Genomic DNA, 19,008 nt, shown 5'->3' on the forward strand with positions numbered 1-19,008 from the left:
CATCACTCTGCTGGTCAGAGATGAAGAAAGCATGGCGGTGGGTGTCCATTCTGGAAGTTCTGCTGCCTTTTCTCACCAACCCTTTTCCCCGTTGAGATCTAGTATTTGATGGCGAACACGTATCTGAGCTTGGATGTGGGTCACCGTCATGACAGGCAGAGGGCGTCTCTGCCTCTCAAGGCCTGACTGGATTCAGGCCCCAGAATTTGGGTTATGTGGCTTTGGCTGGGGGTAAACGATAGGGCAGGGCTCATTCCGGTCCCTCAATAGGCACTGCCACCCGTCCCTGAAAGACAAGACTCAAGAGTTGACCCCAGAGGCATCTGGGTGGCTCAGTTGGTTAAGCAACTGCCTTCGGCTCAAGTCATGATATCAGGGTCCTGGGATCGAGCCCCACATCGGGCTCTCTGCTCAGCGGGGAGACTGCTTCTTCCTCTCCCTTTGCCTGTCACTCCCCTGCCTGTGCTCTCTCTCTGTCAAATAAATAAAATCTTAAAAAAAAAAAAAAAGACTTGACACAAGACACTGGGAACGGAGATGACTGAGAACATGAGTGCCTTGTGTTCTGCTGGCCTCCCTGTCCTGGGAGGAAGAAAGGGTCAGATAGAGCCCCTGCCTGGAAGGAAACAGAACATGCTAAGGGGAGCCTGGCTGCAGGAGAGTGAGATGGGCCCCAGCGCGGGTGGGAGGTGTTCTGTCCCCAGCGCCTCCCTCATCCTGCCGAGGGCTAGCCCTTGGGGGCCCGGGGCACAAGATCTAAGCAGAGACCATTCTCTTAATGCAGAGGGGATGAACTGACGAGCCACAGGCTGTAACCAATCTACCCGGTATTTTAGAAATTTGAATTGGTTGTCAATGATTTTACATTAAAAGATACTACATTAAAGCCTAGATGCCCAGTGTCTCTTGAAAGAGACAACACCTGTAACCCTGGGTCCTCGTTTCCATAGGGCAGGACTGGGCCACAGTTGTGACTGGCTCCCCGGTTCACCCCTGTCCTCACCCCCAGTATGCCCCACACTGTGGCCTTTCCTGGGGCCTTGTACCATTCTTTGTCCAGTAGCATTAAGAGGTACTGATGGGGTCTGTCTTTCCCCACGGCTGTATCAAAAATGAAGACAAGACAGGCCCCGGGGGCTGTGCAGCTCCGCTCACTCGGCCACTGTGCCAGAGAGTCCGAGAGTTTGAGTCTGCTGCAGCCAAGCAGAGGGTCAGGAGTACAAATGGAGGGGTGCAGGGCTCCCAGGTTCTGCCTCCAGCACCAGACATACACGCCAGTGGGTGAAGGAGCCAGGACGAGCGGGCCTCAAGGACTCCCTATGTTGGATCGGGTGGGGGCACTTCCCCCTCCCAAGCGGTCAGCCCATTTCCAGGAGGCCCAGACTGCTGAAAGCCCTGTGCAAACTCACCAGGACAGGCTGGAAACCAAATCCCACGGGCTTTGGACTGGAGCCACCCACCTGAGCAAGCAGCCAGAGGACAGTCTCCATCCTGGGGCAGGAGACCGCGAGTGGAAGCCTGCTGCTCCGATGAGAGCAGCTGCTGCTGGTGAGGGTGGCCGTGGAGGTTGGGCTGCCCAGCCCCTGCCGAAGCTGACAGGTTATCCTCTCGTGTCCGGGGCTAACACGAAAGCCCCACACTGCAAAGGCAGGAAGTTGGAGGCAAGCCCACAACCTCACTGGCTCACGGAGGCTGCTGGGCCAATTCCAACCGTCTGTACCTCTGGAGAAGACCACTAGCGAATAGAGGGCCTTTCTAAGGACAGGGGGAAAAGGCAGCAGGTGACACAGTAGAAGGGAGAGGGGTAAGGGGATAAGGGGATGCAAGACGGGGAAGAACAAGCCAGGCTGAGCCTCAGGGCCCGTCACCTCTTGGTTGCATTTGGCAAAAGCCTCAGGCCTGTTCCTCCCTGCAGTCCCCACATAATCCCTGGATGAGCCCGGCGGGGCCCCCTGGCGTCGGGCTGACTAGCGGCATTTATGGACCAGTAAATGTTCACTGAAATGGAAGTAAAGGCCTCGCACGTGCTCGCACACCTCTGCTCACGAAGCTGCCGGTGTGGGAGGGGCGGATCCTCACCTCACAAGGCCAGGAAGTGACACACTAGCCATCCCGCCACCCCAGCTGTGGTCAGGAGTGTCAGGTCAAGGGGCAGCACGGGGCTGGCCAGTGGAGGTGGGACATGGCCTAAGAGCTGAGTGATGCCTGTCCAGCTTGGGCGCCGTCCCACCTCTGCTCTGGGCCAGGGAAGCATCAATAAACGTCCTAGACAACACGGATTCATGCCTCCAAGGTGGCCTCAGGCTCAAGATGGACGCCACTTGGTACTGCCCTGGGCTCTCACTGTCCAAAGGCTGGCAGTGTTAAGAGGTGTTGGTAGAGTTTGGCTAGAACAGCTCTCAACACCTCCTCTGAGGAGGCAATTACATGTGGAGATAAAGTTGCATTCACATCACTTGGATTATGTTCCCAAACCAAATGTCCGCCTTTAGAGCCTAAGGCATCTCCAGAAGTATGTGGAAAACAGGCAAGATCCCCCAGACCAATGGCCCATGTCACCTGTGCTGCTTAACTGGGACCAGTGCCCCCGGGGCAGCACCTGGAGTGTGAAGGTCATACCTCTTGCAGATGAAACAGAAACAGAACTGCAGGTGCTCCCCAAGCTCTCCAGGTAGGTCAAGGCCAACTGAAGTCCCTAGACTCCAGCACAGGCCCAGGCCGGGCTGGGAGGTGGGGGAGCAGAAGGACGGAGGAGACGGATTAGTGACCACATATGGCTGTTTATTTTATACAGGGCTCTGTACAAAATATTTACAGATATTCTTTACAGAATAGTAAACCACCTGAAGATAAAAGGATAATGCTTTCTTCTCATTGGCAGGGAGAATCCTGATGTCAGCAAAGCTACCAAACAAATGAACCCCCTCCTTAGGCTACAACAGAAGCCTGTGCCACTTGCTTTCTGGGATCCGAAAGCTGTGGCCCCGGGAGCCTGATGCCATGCCCCTTCTTCCCTCTTCCCCAACAACCCCTTTACTCTTTACAGACAGGCCCCAGTGCTGGGCAGGAGGCGCAATGCTGCTGTCCATCTGTAAAGGTGGTAAGGGGACAAACCTGCTGGGGAAGACTGGGACTCCCTGCTGCATCACTACCTCTCCGTCCTGGAACAATTTCCTCTGTCTTCATGATTCCACCACTGTCGAGAAGAATCCATCCACATTACACTTACCCCAAGTGGGACTCCTGCTAAGAAAATGACCCCTCACTTTAACCTTTGGTATTAAAGTGCTTAGCGTCCCTCACGTGACGTGGCGGAGACACCTGCCCTCACAGCTCCGGGCCTGCCGGCTGCCCGGCGTGCTAAACACCCTCCACTCTGCAGTCTGGAGATGCTAAGGGAGAGGACTTCTGGCACATTCACTTTAAGAAAACACCTGCCAAGAGAACAGTGCCCAAGAGACAGGAAAATGAAAGTACATGGCTGCTTCATACTCCACACCTCAATTCTTTAAAGCAGCGAAAGGCACTTTTTTCCCAAGCCAGCGTTCATCGCAAACAAACTTGGTTTCGCTTACAGGAAAAGCTGGCCAGGACTGAATGACCCATCTTGTCCCCTAAGGCCTGGAAAGTCCTCCAAGAAGCTTGGGGCGGGGGCTGGCTGGTCTCGGCCTCTCCTGAGCGCTTCAGGATGCAGTGTGTCCCTTCTGGTGGCTGACAAGTCTCCAGTGACATTTCCAACCAGGAAGGAGAGACCAGCAGTTGAGGAGATAAAGTGAATCCCCCCAACAAAGCCAAGACAGGAGGGAGTGGGAGCCTACTTGGGAGGAGAACAGTGGTCTGAGGAGAAGGAAGGAGAGCAGGCCTGGGGCGCTCTGGAAGGGTGGGGCTGGTGACACAGAAGCTCTAGCTCGAGTGAGATGTTCAACAGTTGAGCAGAAAGGAAACTTCAGGGCCTTAGAAGCTCATCTTGCTGATGAGGACTATTTTTCCCGTGAAGGAACTATCATTTTTAGAGTGAGGGTACCTTACGTGTTGGGCATATGTAATTCTAAAAATAGTAATAAAAGTGTCCTTGAAGAGCAACACCATGTGGCTTGTGGGAGAGAAAAGGGAGGAAAAAGAAGGCAGGCAAAACCAGTTTATATCTGGGCCCTACAACCTCACATTCCTTCCTGTTTGACTGGGAATGCCCAAGTTATTTCTAGGCTGAAAATAGGTGGGATTTACCTAGTAACCTAGTTCACGTCTGTCTGATTTCTGACCAGCTAATGGAGCTGCTCTCGAGAGGGGCCGACCTTATTCCTGGCTAGCAGCCTCTGTCCCTTGCCTCCAGTCCAAGGCCTAACTCCCTCGGCAGCAGCTCCTGCCTCCCCAGCCCAGCAGCAGAAGATGGAACAGAAGGTGACTGGGGGCCCCACTTACTACAGGGCTGCCAAGAGGGTCCCCAGTAACCAGGCCTGGCAGGCTCCCCAGCAGCTGGCAGCTCCCTTAACCCACAGCGCCCCCCTCCCAGAGGCACGGGTGGGGAGTGCAGGGAGCAGGCGGCGGGGAAGGAGAGGGGTCCTATGGCCCGGCCCCCCGGGGGCAGCTGCCAGGTGCCAGCAGCCTCTGAACCGAAGGCGGACCAGGGGCAGTTGGGTGGGGGGGGGCTGGGCAGGAAGAGAAAACCCTTGACAGAAACCCTTTTAATAAAGGAAATGCCACCCCCTCCCAATCCTTCCATAGAAGGGTGAGACCTCAGTTGCCAGAGGAGGACGCGCCCTCCCTGGCCTCTAGGGGAACAGCTGCAGCTGGAACTTTGGGGCCCACTCCAGGGCGCTTTTCACCACAGCCAGGGCAGCCGCTCCAAGCGCCACCGTCAGCCCCATCACCGCCAGCTTCACAAAGCGGTTGGTCCTCGGTTTGGTCAGGACGTCTTTCGTTCGGTCCTCAGGTCGCAGGAGTCCCCGAAACCGCTGCCGCAGCACCATGTCAGGCCTCTGCTGGGCGGACGCCAGCTCAAAGTCTTTGAAGGTGGAGGCGGCCGTCCTGCTGGGGCGGAGAGACAGAAGAAGGAAACACTATGAAGGAAGAGAAGGAAAGAACAGATCCTTACAGAGGCTGAGGGCAGAGCTGCTGCGCTCGGAAGGCTCTTCTTGACAGAGACCCATGAAGACTGAAGTCGGGATTCCTTGGGCCTGAGCTTAGAGCTCTGGAACTATCCCCCAGCCCTGACCCCGCAGACACCATCCCCCACCACTTCTGCTCATTCACAGACACCCCCAGTTCGGCCAGAGCCTCGGCCCCACTCACTTCTCGGCCTGCTGTTGGGCAGCTGCCTCCCGAGCCAGTTCAGACGGCGGAAACTGAACAAACAGGTCTCCGGCTCTACTGATCAGCGTCTCATAGGGCAGGTCCTGAGGGATCTGGGACAACAAGTGGTGGACCGAGGCCATGTCACAGTCACAATCCAGGACTTCCTGCTCTCGATACAACACGATCTGTGGGGAGCAAGGCCTTGCATCAGAGATCGGGCCACGCACAGCCTTCGCCACTTACACATCCTTCTCCTTAAAGAGGAATTTAAATCAGTAAGATGGCAGACTCTTGCATCCAGCTACGAAGGAATAATGTATGTATGCTTTTCCCAGGGGGCTTTTCCCAGGGGGCTGGCCCTTCCTGCTACAGGCAAACTTCCGCCCCAGGATGTGGAAGGCTGACCAACGAAATGCAGGAGGTTCTTTAAGGAGGAAGAAAAGGAAAGGGATCACAGGGAGACTCCTGGAGCTCCCACACAGAAAATAATGGTTCAAAGCAGCAGAAAGAACAGTCTCGCTCCCCTTTCAAAAGCCCTGAAGGGTGGGCACCTGGGTGGCTCAGTGGGTTAAGCCGCTGCCTCCGGCTCAGGTCATGATCTCAGGGTTCTGGGATCAAGTCCCGCATCAGGCTCTCTGCTCAGCAGGGGGCCTGCTTCCCTTCCTCTCTCTCTGCCTGCTTCTGTCTACTTGTGTTCTCTGTCAAATAAATAAATAAATCTTAAAAAAAAAAAAAAAAAAAAAGCCCTGAAGGGTGTCCATGCGCTCCCACCTCCGCCCTGATCTCCACGATTCAGGCCGTCCTAAGAACTGGAACCCCACCCAGCCCCGTCAGTGCTCCCCCGTCGTGGTGCACCTCCTCCCTCCCTGGCCTGCAGCCGGCAGTCTCTCTACTAGTTCCGGGAGAGGTCGAGAGGAACAGGGACAATTCGTAACACGCACGAGTATTTTAAAGGTTCTGAAGAATCATGCAGGAAACAGATCTCTAACTTGGTTTAACCAAGTACTTCTCAATCCTATTTTTACACAGGGCCTCATCCTTCCCCATGACGCTCGTCACATTGCACAGAGCGGTGTCCGGGGGCATCAGTCTGGGAAATGCCGTCTTTCCCACCTTCCCATAATCGCCAGGTTTCCCTTGAGGAAAAACAATCAAGCTGGAATGGGTGACGGTGAACCTAGGTGCTGGCCTGTGGCCTGTACCTACCACGGCTGCGAAGTAAATGGGCATCAGCGGGTGGCAGGCCAGGAAGAAGTCATATAACCGCACGACGTGCCTGAAGTCAGACAGCACATGCCCAAACCAGGTGATGAGCCAGCTGAGGGCAAAGATGGTTCCCACCTCGGCACTAAGAGCAAGGAAACTCAGATGTTAGATTCCCCGATGGGCTGTCCCTTCCCGTTCTCTGGAGCATCTTTGTCCTCAGTGCTCATGAGAAGGAAGAATTTCGGAAATACACTTCCTGGAAAATTCAGCCCCCTAGGAATTCAGTATCTTCTCACCAAACACAAAGTCCTCAAAACATACCCACCATCATGACACTAAAACTACGATGGGGTCCTGACTGCCTTATCTCACTGGCTGCTTTCCTAATGCCTAACCAATGTCAATTACAGGAAGAAACAGCAGCTGTTACCACAGAATACCATGGTTTTCTTTCTGAGAAAGTCATATATCCTTTTGGCAGACAAAGGCACATATTCTCAGGGTTAGAGACACAACTGTATTAATTGTTACCATGAGATGATTGAAACATCTTAAGACAAAGACATTATTTTTAAAAAAGGGGGGAGGGGAAGGTGAGGCATTGGCCAAGGATTAATTTCTAATTACACAAAACAGAAAAAAGAAATCATATGAGATTTGCAAAGAAGCATTTCTTCTCCTTGGACCCTGGAGAATAAAACAACCAACAGATGGCCTTGTCTCCTTCTTGATTATGTCCTTCTCTTGCAGCAATAACCTCAAAGTCCACCTCGGCACACTCACCTCCCTCCACCCCCAGCTGTGACCTCAAGGGCTGTGACATCTTGCATATTCTGCCCCCACGAGCACAGTACCCATTAAAATGCTCCCAGACTGTACAGAACTGAATTACCCAGCTCGCTGGCAAACAGAAAGGACAACTTGAAAGAACTTAACACTAGTCAACATGTGACGGCGGTGAGATAGAGCTGGACTTGTGAAAAAGAGACCACGGCCCGGAGAGAGTCAAATGGGTGTGGGTGCGCATGTGCACGGATATACCTAAGTGGAGACGGGGGTGCCTGGGTGGCTCAGCCATTAAGCATCTGCCTTTGGCTCAGGTCATGATCCCAGGGTTCTGGGATGCAGCCCTGCATCGGGCTCCCTGCTCAGTGGAAGGCATGCTTCTCCCTCTCCCACTCCCCCAGCTTGTATGCTCTCTTCTCACTGTGTCTGTCAAATAAACAAAATCCGTAAAAAAAAAAAAGTGGAGACATGTGCGTACCTCTGCATGAAGTCATGCAGCTCGGGATTCACCTGGTCAATGATGGGCATCAGATAGTTCAATATATGCTTGGTGTTGTCCATTGTTGGATCCATGAAGTCCCTGCATGGAGACAGTTCAGTGAGCTCGGTCAGATCAAATGCTCAGATCAGGGTCAAGTGGGTAGAACGGGGTTCCCGCCACTGGTAAACGGGATGAGCAAATGGGCCAAGGACTGAGCCTCAGCCTCACATCTGCCTGCGCCGGTACCTGAGGTGGTGCGTGGACAGTTTCTCCACCAGGGAAGCTGTCAGCTTCTCGCCCACCACCAGCAGGAACGTGACCACGATGTCGTGGTAGCCCTGGTAGTAGTGCAGCTGGGGGTTGCGCTCCAGGACCAGGAGGATGATGTCGATCAGCTCTTCCTGGAGCCCCTCTCTCTGCTGCTCCGGCATGCCTGCGGGGGGAAAGGGAGATGCGCCTGAACACCCCAAGCAGCCTGCTACCATGGAGGGGAAGAAGATGATCAGCAAACGATTCGCCAAGTGTTTACTAACAAGGAGGAGTTATGAACAGCCAGGCAGCACATACTAAAACCCCCGCCCCACCAACACTACTCGCATATGGGAAAGAGCACAGGGGCGGTGGGACAGGGTGGGGGGGGGACCACCAGCGCCCCCTCAGCCCGCTGCCAAGGCTAATAGTGCCGGGCACGAGACCACCCGCCCGTGTGTGCCCCCTCACAGGGTGCCCTGAAACAACTCGGGTTCACCGCTGGGGGGTGCCTATCGGCAGGCACCTGCCCAAGTCTACGCATGACATAATCCAAACTGAGGGGAATTTGGTAAAAATAACCAAGCCATAAAACACAGAGGAACTACTCTCCAGGATCAAGGAGGCTAATGAGACGGAATGACTGAATAGGAGCTGCTTGCATTCTTATAGCCTTTTCCTTTAAAGGACTTTACAGCAGTGAAGGGTGAGACCTGAATAAAACCTACAGGTTAGTAGCAGTGGTTTTCAGTGTGTTGCTGATTTATTGTAAGAGCCTTGTTTTTTGGTTCTTTTGTTTTTTTAAAAGATTTTATTTATTTATTTGACAGAGAGAGAGATCACAATTAGGCAGAGAGGCAGGCAGAGGGACAGGGGGAAGCAGGCTCCCTGCTGAGCAGAGAGCCTGATTCAGCACTCTATTGCAGGACCCTGAGATCATGACCTGAGCTGAAGGCAGAGTCTTAACCCACTGAGACACCCAGGCACCCTTAAGAGCCTTGTTTTTAAGAACCACACCCTGAGATATTGAGGGGTAAAGGGACACCATGTCTGTAACTGATTCTTAAATAGTTCAGGGGAAAAAAAGTGTGTCTGTGTGTGTGTGTGTACAGGAGACAGACAAAGCAATACTACAGCAACACAGCAAATATAGTTAAACGTTAACATATAAGGAAATCTGCATAAAAGGCATCTAGGGAATTATTTGTCCTATTTTTGCAACTTTCCTATGGGTATGAAATGATATAAAAATAAGAAAATTAAGAGTTGCATGTTTTCCCCTAACCCAAACTAAGAATCACAGGAATATATCTTGATCCAAGACATATCTGGAAACCCCTTCTCAAAAAAGCTTCCTCTAAAAGACCCAATTAAAAGAAAATGGAATTAACAACTATGGTTAGGGAAAGTAACCAAAGTGGTAAGAGAACAAGACTAAACTCTGTTTGAATTTTCAGAGTAAGAGAGGTTAGCTGAGCTCAAAAGAACATGGATGTAAAAAGAATATGAAGCCACATGGAAAGTGCAGCCCACATAGCGAACCGCACAGACCGATGTTCCATAAATGGAAGAGGAAGAAAGGGTTCAGAGAAAAAGCAGGTTACCTAGAGGGAAGCGAGGGCACCTGCCTGCACGGTCTCATCCAAACCAGCAGGAGAGGGAAAGAGGACTGGGCCATGGGCAGACATTTTTATCAAAAGCAAGCGGGCAGGCTACTGGCTACACAGGAATCATAAGCAGGGGCTCAAGCAAGATTTAAGAGGCAAAATCCAAGCCAGAGCATGGTTTCAGAAGAGTAAGGCAAGGAGTTTGGAGGCTCCTGTCCCCTTTAGCAATCCTCCTTTCTTCATTGACCTCAACAAAGGTGAGGCTGCCGAAGGAAGAGAAATGGATCATAAACACGAGGTCTGTTGCCCAGCTTCCTTCGCTGTGAACATGGAGACAACAGTGGGTCATTCTCAAGTTTCCCAGAATGGGAAGTGATATTTTCAAATAGACCCTTAAAATGTGCAGGGAATGGCCTCTCTTCTGATCCAGGGACCCAAAAGAGGCATAGATAAGATATCCCTATCTGTATATCTAATCAAATGAAGGTATGATACCTCTTAGTGCCCCCTTGTAAACCCATCTGCTCTTTAAGGCCGGACCATGGCCCTAGCAGTCCCTATGGAGTCTCTTCGGTGGCTCTGAAGGGGGGAAAGCCTCTAGGTCTTTCATCCACCACCTCTAGGCCAAGAGAAATCACTCTAAGCCAGGCTTTCACAGTGGGGGTCTGAACATGACCGAGCCGGTGAGAGAATGTCTCAGCAGACTGAGAGTACAAAGGGCCCCTGAGGAGGCAGGGGCCCCCTCGAGGTCACACTGTGGGCCCAGACGGAAGCAGCAGCATGAGGACGTGTGCGAAGCTGGGACAGCAACTCCCGGGTGGCGGGACTGAGGGCGCTTCTCACCAGGCGGGAAGCGCCGCAAGGAGCGCCTGACGTCCAGCAGCACTTGCTGGTAGTCCTTGCTCACTTGCCGAAGGTCCTTCCCTGTGGGAGGAGAAGGAACACGTTACTGCAGGAATGTCTGGGAAGCCAGATCAAGGACAGAAACGTTCTCGTATGGTATCAAGGGCCTAGAGGACATCCTTCAGCTTTTTCCTGAAGAGGGCGGGACACCAGGAATCCCCAGCTTAGTTCCTTCCACACAGGTTGTTTCATTTGAGTCACAGCGACAGTAAGAGGGACGCACACTGTTCAGGGTGAGGCGGAAGGAGCAGAAGAGAAGTCAGGAAGCCTACTGGAGGCTGCTCCTGCGTGTCACTGGGGGACTGCTCTGAATTTCAACGTCCACGTGGGTAAAATGGGGCTATTTCCTTCCTATGTACTTCTCAGGTGACTATGCTGATCAAACGAGATCACGAATGCTAAAAGCACAGATCCCCAGGAAACCCGAACATCTATGCAGCCTGGGGAGCGTTGAGCTGTTCAGGAAGGAGCACTAAGATACACTCACACAAAGAAGAACATAACCTCTCTTGACCCTGAAATTTAAAAACTAAGACACTGTGAATAGGAGCCTGTGCTCGGTGGAGAAGTCCAGCGCAGTGTGAAAGTGAGGCGGCAGTCTCTAGCTGTTGAAAATGGAACCGGTGTACATTTCCCTCAACCCGAACCCAGTCTTATCTAACAGGTGCACATTTCCAGCACAATCCAAATCCAAAGCTCCCAGAGGAGCCTGCGTAACACCTCCCTGCACACAGACTTCATCTTCTAAAGATCTGGAAAGTCTAGAATCTGACAGAAGAACATCATCTCAAGGTTTAGAGTGTGAAATGTGGCAACATCTTTTCCTTCCCACTGAAGGCTGACTGCTCTGATGCAGCCAGTTTCCAACAGCTAAACACTTACTGGGCTGCCCAGCAGTGCCCTGAGCGCATCAGCAGAGGCCGTGGGACTCACGTGTAGCCCCTGGCACACAACAGGAGCACAACCAGTACCTGCCACACGAATGATAGCTCCAGCACCTGGACTCTGGCCATACATAGCAGGAAAGCAATCAATGTTTGTTGAGTGAATGACTGACAGAGTGTACTCACTGCTCTCCCATACTTTCTTTGTATTTTGTTCTATATTCCAAGGAACTGCTTTCTCATGGGCCTTACAAACAGTTAAATAACAGCCTTTCTTTTCTTTAAAAGATTTATGTATTTATTTTAGAGAGAATGTGCACAAGAGCACATGGGGAGGAAGTGCAGAGAAAGAGGGAGAGAGAATCTCAAGCAGACTCCCCACTGAGCATAGAGCCCCACATGGGGCTCGATCCCATGACTGCGAGATTGAGACCTGAGCTGAAATCAAGAGTCAAACTCCCAGCTGACTGAGCCACCCAGGTGCCCTAGTAACAGCTTTTCATACTGTTACAGAACTTTAGAATTCAAACCGATCTTAGTATTTCCCCAATAAAAAAGTTTTGTTTTGTTTTGCTTAAGGACCAGAGACGTATTCTCTCTCCCCATGAACCAGTGTTCCTCAAAATGAGTTAATCTGCACCAGCATTAGCTGCGGAGCTGTGTTAAAATACAGATTTCCTATAACCCACCTCTAAGTGAATATAGAACCTGGAATAATAAACTCCCCTACCCAGCCAATAAAAGCTATCGATCAACCTAATAAAAGTTCATTCCATTTTTTGAAGAAAATTCCACTTATCAGTTTTAGAGTAGGCCCAAACATGTTCTAAATTGCTTTAGGTTTACTCATTTACTGTTATCTTAAAATGAGTATCAAAATCAAAGATCCTGGAATTTTTTTTTTTTAAAGATTTTATTTATTCATTTGAGAGAGAGTGAGAGCAAGCGAGAGAGCACAAGCAGGGGGAGTGGCAGGCAGAGGGAGAAGGAGAAGCAGGCTCCCCGCTGAGCAGGGAGTCCAATGGGGGGCTCGATCCCAGGACCCCGAGCCCACGACTTGAGCCGAAGATAGCCCAACCAACTGAGCCACCCAGGCGTCCCCTGGCATCTTTTATCCTTGTGTCCTAGACAAGTTTCCCTCAGAACCACCCCTCACCATTACCTGATATAGGAGGTGGGTCATTGGTGTTGACATTGAGGAGCTTGGGCCACACTTTCTGCCTGATCTCATCAGTCAGGAGCCCTCCTTCACTGATAGCCATGCGTCTAAGGGCAGCCACATCGGTGGGGTCACTGTCCAGAGCCTGGTATATCTCTGCCACTTTCTTTTTCTTTTTGGCGTTCAAGTCTGCAAAACAAAGGAGAAAAGGCACCAGGTGCATATTCAGCATGTGTGCATTTTCTGTGCTGGGCTCAACCTCCTTATTTGGTTTGAGGTACAAGTAGGTATTTTTAAAGTTGATCTACAGATCTGTAATTAGTGCCTAAGTACAAAACACTTAGTGCAAAACACTAAGGAGATAGGCCATATAAGTAACGAGAAAGGAATTACAATGATAATAAACACTCAGGGAATTCAGGCATATCTGATACTATTAATGTTTTGGAATAGAATAAAATGCTTTCTTTCCTAGTAACAAACTTCACAGAACAGACATATGTCTTTATATAAAAATTTTTTCCTCTTGTTTATATACATGCCACCAAAATTCACTACTTTTAAAACCCTGTGAGAAAAAATTCTCCAGTTACATACTAATACAAGTGGTAACATCAGAATTACAGAGAGATTTTTTTCTTTTTCTTTCTTTTTTTTTTTTAAAGGCTTTGAGACTCCACGCCCAACGCCCAATGTGGGGCCTGAACTCATGACCTAGAGATTAAGAAGAGTTGCATGCTCTATCAAACGAGCCAGCCAGACACCCCTACATAGAGATATTTTCAAAAGCAGAATACTGAAGGTTGTATTTGGGTCTCCAGTTGGCTGGTGCTAAGGGCGGCATGATCGTGCACACAGAGCAACTGCTTCTTGAAGACCATGTGAGTTACAGGTGTGCCGAAAGTAATGTTTTAAGCATCTTATGTCCTTATGTGATAGTTTGTGATTTATACACTAACATTTTACTGTGTTTAAACTCCTTTTTAGGAAATTGGCTGAGAGTCTGTGGTTGATGTATGTCCTATGGTAATTTTTCTATCGAAAAGAATATGTTAATATGCTTTCACAGTTTAATGCGGTATATCTAATTTTAGGAATAGCAAATGCAATAAAAGTTAAACAAGACAATGCCAAAGAGACGTTATAATACTGTGTAGTATAACTGCCCCCCAAAAGGGACGTGCGGACACCAAAGAGCTCAAAGAGCCTGCTGGAGGTCAGGCTAACTTGAGAATGCCTTACTGAAGAGTGTAATTTCAAGAGGAAGGGGGGATTTCAAGAGGAAGGTGGTGGGGTAGGGAGCAAAAGCTAGACTTGGATCCAAGAAACACAAGGTCCTTTCATCTAACAGGAAACAGACTCATTTGAGAAATACTGATGTAGCTTAAAGAAGGTGCACGATCCAGTTAAGGGGAAGGTAACGCTGGCAGGAAGGTTAGGCTTTAGAAGGGTCACTAAGCAGCTTTCCTCAGTAACAGTCTATTCTGAGACAAATTGTTTCCATCACCAAGACACACATTATTAACACCATGAAAGTTGGTACTAATGGTCCTGGTTACCTACGACAGTGGTGACATACAAACCACACAGAGGCATCACTGGCCAGGAGTCACATGCACCCAGAGGTGCAGACAGGAATACAACACAGGTGACTCTTCACCCAGGTAAGCCAGTTCTCCTGGCTAGACTGTTACTTTCCCTGGTAACCGAGTAGGGTGACCCCCTGCTCCAGTTTGAGAGATTCTTGGTTTATGTCTATAGTCCTGGCATCATTACCCACAGTAAACCCCTCCTGCTAACTGCACTCTCAGAAAAGTCCCAGCTTGGATGTTAAATTAAATGGTAACTCCACCTAGAGATCATGAAAAAATCAACTCTCAGTTCCCTCTGTTAGCATAGCACCTAACAGGTCTAATGTTTGTTTATAAGATGCATCAAGTTCTTAAAGACTGACCGATTGACTGACTGACTGACTGATTTAGAGTGTGTGCATGGAAAGGGGGGAATGGGCAGAGGAAGAGGGGGAGAGACAATGTCAAGCAGACTCCCCACTGAGCGGGGAGCCCAACATGGGGCTTGATCTCACGACTTTAGCCAAGATCCTCTAAAAGTTTTTTCAGGGGCACCTAGGTGGTACAGTCAGTTAAGTGTCCAACTCTTCGTTTTAGCTCAGGTCATGATCTCAGGGTCATGAGATTGAGGCCTGCATCATCTGGCTCTGGCTCAGTGTGGAGTCTGCTTAAAGAGTCTCTCCCTCTGCCACTCCCCCTCTAAAATAAATAAACAAGTCTTAAAAAAATTTTTTTTTTCCATATGAGCAAAATACATATAATCTACACACTAATTAAATCTTATGTGAGAGTACATACTGATTAATTTGGTTTAAGCTTACACATCAAGAAACCTTTACAGTCCTTTTTAATTTTTTTTTTTTTTCATTTTTGAGTAAATTCTACTCCCTCAAATTCCCAACCCTGAGATCAAGAGTTGCATGCTCCACAAACTGAGCCAGTCGGGCACCCAGAGAAAGCTTTACAGTCTTTCAACACAAGTTACACTGAAACCAACCAATGTTGGCCAAAATAGAAACAATGGAAGACCCAGCCAGAGGGGAGACAGAGTCCCTCAGACAGACACCTCCTGTCCCATCCCTTGAACTCTTAATGCTGACACTGGAAACTAACTTAAAATTTTATGTTTGAACTTCATACCTGTACCACATAAACACCGTGGGAGAGGAAAGCCTTACCTTACTTGGAGTAAGGTTCCTATTAAAAACAAAATAAAACAAAGTAACCTCTGTTTCTGGAAGTCCTAATTAGTTTCAACAAACAGTATCTAAATCAGCAGAGATCTATTAACTACCTGAAACATGAAGACAAGCATGTATTAAGAAAAACTGCTTGGGGCGCCTGGGTGGCTCAGTCAGTTAAGCATCCGACTCTTGATATCAGTTCAGGTCTTGATCTCAGGGTGGTGAGTTCGAGGCCCCTGTTGGGCTCTGTGGAGCCTACTTAAAAACAAAACAAAAAACTGCTTTACCCCAACAATAAAGAAAAATATTCTAGAGAGTAAACCAATCTGATCATAAGGTCTACAAAGGGCTTCCAATATTAGTAACTTTGCCAACAATTCTCCAATATGATTAAAAGCAGAACAAAACTCTCATCTCCAAATTCCTCACAGAGAAGCAAAACCAAGGAAAAGTTAAAGAAAAAAAAAAAAAGTTAAAGCCTCACAACCTAGGGACATTACAACAGGTCACAAAACCCATACTGCTTGGGGCACTATTATGCCATGAGGACAGATGTCATACAAAAACACTAGCAAAGGGTTACAAGGCCAAAGGCCCCAACGAAGTAATATGAGGAGTGAGTAGGAGGAAAGGAAGATAACAGAAAATGAGCCCAGAGAAACAAGGTGTGGACACCAGGTGCTTCACCAAAATGTGGGTTGCACATGTGGCTGGTTCTATTATGGGTAGCACCCATCAGAGGGCGGAAAAATGGGAAGCCTACCTTAATCTTAGGAGAAAAAGGGATTATTTTCCTCCTACCGAGTAAACATTACTAATTTTAAGTGTCCTGTTTTAGCTGTATGTAAAACACATTCAAAAACACTGCACAACCATGATTTCATAGAAATTACTGCTTAGTATGAAACTATAAAAATCTGACAGAATCGTTTTCTTCTACACAATTAAGTAACATTAAATTAGGCGGCACAGGATCGAGATAGGAAGTAGATTAGTGGTTGCCAGGACCTGCAGAGACGGGAGAATGGGGAGTGATGGGGGTTTCTTTTTGGAATTAGAAATGTTCTGGAATCAGATGGTGGCTATGATTGCACAACCCTGTAAACGTGCTAAGAACCAGTGAACTACACGTTTTAAAAGGCTGGATTTTTATGGCAATTAAAAAAGAAATAAGTGGTGCACGTACACTGCATAATTCAAGTCGGCGAGAGATGAATGAAGTCGGGGAAACGTGCCTTACAACTAGGGAGGAGGCACCAGGAGTGTGCAGACGTGGCCGGACAGCTTCGAGTCGGGGGTGGAGGCTCGGCCTCAGTTCTCCGGGAGACCCAATTCTCCCCAGACGTGACGAAGCCGGACCAGATCCCCCGCCCGTCCTTCGCATTGGGGACACGAGTCGGCCAGCAGGATTCCTCTGGTCTCAGCATCCGCTGACTCCCAAACTCCAGAATCGCTTCCCTTTCAGACGTGACCGGGCCCCTCACCCTTTTCCTCTCCCGGCATCCCGACCCCGGCCCGCGGCGCCTGGGCACAGCCCGCGCGGTCCCTCGGGCCCCCCAGCCCGCGGCACCCCCAACCCCCACTCCCGGACGCCGCCTGCAGCCCGGGCCGCTCCTCCGACAGCTGTCCCAAGCCTAACCCCGAAGGGCCGTCCCTGCCCCTCGGGCCATCCCCGAAGGTCGCTCCTCGGCGGCCCCGCAGGCTTCCGTACCTGTCTTCTCCGCGCCGCCGTTCCAGCGGCTGGAGGTGGGGCCGTCGCCCTGCGCACTCCGGAGGGCCATGTCCCGGGGGCCCGGGCTCGGGCCCGAGCCCCGGCTGGTGACAGAGCTGAAGGAAGACGCAGCTATGGCCGCGGGACCCACAGCCGGCTCTGCCGGACAGGGTAGAATCGGTCAGCCCGCGGCGCGCAGGCGCGCAGGCGTCCCCGCGTGGGCCCCGCCCCCGCGCCGGCACGTGACCGGCGGCTGCGCCAGGCGGAAGGCGGTCGCGGGGACACACGCGCAGGCGCTCTAAGAGGCGAAAGGAAGAGCGCGGGGATCGAGCCAGGGAGTTCCATACGAACTGTAGATTCTGGCAGGCACACTTGAGTAAGTGTGTTCAGGATCAGATTTTGCCATTTCTTTTGCTTTTCTTATCTGTAAAATGATACTGATGATGATAAACTTACTGAACTCACGGAATTATTGGGAAAGTTTCTAGAACACTTAGAAGCGTATAGTAACTGCCCCACAATTATGAGCTATTATTTTTGTTTACCAAGGATTTTACCTCTATTTCACCTCCTCACGCGAGCTCCCGTCGTCATACTTGGTGACTTAAGGGTTCAGAAGAACCCAAGCATCCAGCTCCGCAGGTTGTGCACTGCTCAAGGCCAGAAAGTGGGGTTCACATAGATGGTTATGTGAGTTGTACCCTTTCGAGGGGTACAAATTGACTATTCACGGAAAATGAGCACCTATCTTATCTATCCTTCTTACTATCTTACTGTCTTATCATCTGTCTTCCCATGAAAAGATAAATGTATTTATGTTGGAAAAGCCCAGAAGCTGAGATTCATGATGGAGTGTGGGGCACAGGCACACGCTCTATTCTTGCTTGCAGTGCTGATGAGACAGTGAGTGACCTGCTCTACTCCCCATCACAACTCTAGGGATAAAGTGTGTGGTCTTTGCAAGGCTTGGGCCAACTCTCACCCTCTGTAAAACAAGGGAGCGTGGCTAGCTCTCAGGGAAAATGGAGAGGGAAAAGCTAATCTCAAATGCTCAGCAACTGGTTCAAGGCATCCCAGTGGAGATAACCAGTTCTTGTCCTAGGCTGGTACCCCATCTCTGAGCAGCATATTGTCTAATTACAGTTCACCATGAAGTTGTGATAGTTTAACCAAGAATGCCTTTTTGCCTTGTGATCCTCCATGCACTCTCTTTTTATTTTTTATTTTTTTAAAGATTTTATTTATTTGACAGAGATCACAAGTAGGCAGAGACAGAGGAGGAAGCAGGCTCCTCGCTGAGCGGAGAGCCTGATGCGGGACTCGATTCCAGCACCCTGGGATCATGACCTGAGCTGAAGGCAGAGGCTTTAACTCACTGAGACACCCAGGTGCCCCATGCACTCTCTTTTAAAGGAGCACTAGGTGGCAGATGAGAATTTAAAAAAAAAAGCTTTCCCAGGCCAACAGAAACAAGACTATCATTCCTGTGTTGTGATGGACAATACCTATTGCCCTGTAGCCTGGGCTTGGAAGCTGTAGATGAGCTAGGGTCTGCTAGGCTGGGTTGCCAGGGGACCCAGGACACCAGGAAGTATGAGTATTTTGAAAGACCCCAAATCACAAAATAGAGATTATTGAACCCTTTTGTTTGTTCAACAACTATTCATGGTCCTTATGCAGAGCAGGCCTGTGCTGGGACCCAACATAATGAACCTCTTCAGTACAGCTCAGGGTGATGGGAGAGATGGACTTAATTTACAAGAGGTGACAAGTTCTAGAAAAGAGGGGAGAAGCTTAGAAGGTTGGAGAAGCCCAAGGAGGGACACTAACCACAGAGAAGCAGGACAGGAAAGGGTGATGGGGGAAAAAAAAAAAGACCCTGCGTAGTGATTTTGAAGTTTATATAGACGATGGGTAGCACCGTTAAGTCAGTTGTAGGGAACTAACTTCTAGGCTAAGCAAACAGCACAGG

The 19,008-nt window shown here is 49.9% G+C and overlaps 1 protein-coding gene across 6 annotated transcripts; it reads right to left on the reverse strand.

Moving 5' to 3' along the window:
- Nucleotides 1-2,760: 2,760 nt before the first annotated feature.
- On the reverse strand, nt 2,761-17,249 carry TBC1D20 (TBC1 domain family member 20). Of its 6 annotated transcripts, none has more exons than XM_059133663.1 (10): nt 17,037-17,241; nt 16,512-16,783; nt 15,436-15,580; nt 12,574-12,759; nt 10,468-10,548; nt 8,015-8,201; nt 7,766-7,867; nt 6,502-6,643; nt 5,293-5,480; nt 2,761-5,028 (listed from the first exon to the last, which is right to left on the reverse strand). In XM_059133663.1, exons 4-10 carry the CDS (start codon nt 12,671-12,673, stop codon nt 4,773-4,775), a joined length of 1,056 nt encoding a protein of 351 aa, XP_058989646.1. In that variant the 5' UTR covers nt 12,674-12,759; nt 15,436-15,580; nt 16,512-16,783; nt 17,037-17,241; the 3' UTR covers nt 2,761-4,772. The 6 variants fall into 6 exon arrangements, with proteins under 6 accessions (XP_058989646.1, XP_058989642.1, XP_058989641.1 ...); XM_059133659.1 differs by having other exon boundaries at nt 15,436-15,583; XM_059133658.1 differs by lacking the exon at nt 15,436-15,580 and having other exon boundaries at nt 17,037-17,243.
- Nucleotides 17,250-19,008: the final 1,759 nt, after the last annotated feature.

Source organism: Mustela lutreola, chromosome 9 (assembly GCF_030435805.1).
Source record: "Mustela lutreola isolate mMusLut2 chromosome 9, mMusLut2.pri, whole genome shotgun sequence".
NCBI classification, from domain to species: Eukaryota; Metazoa; Chordata; class Mammalia; order Carnivora; family Mustelidae; genus Mustela; species Mustela lutreola.

Bases quoted from the DNA above. Each gene is read 5' to 3' on its own strand.
- TBC1D20 (XM_059133657.1), bottom strand. From the start codon at position 17,106: ATGGCCCTCCGGAGTGCGCAGGGCGACGGCCCCACCTCCAGCCGCTGG. The intron at 10,549-12,573 runs GTAATGGTGAGG...CTCCTCCCACAG, and splicing joins TGACCCACCTCCTATATCAG to GGAAGGACCTTCGGCAAGTG. The intron at 7,868-8,014 runs GTACCGGCGCAG...GTCTCCATGCAG, and splicing joins CTGTCCACGCACCACCTCAG to GGACTTCATGGATCCAACAA.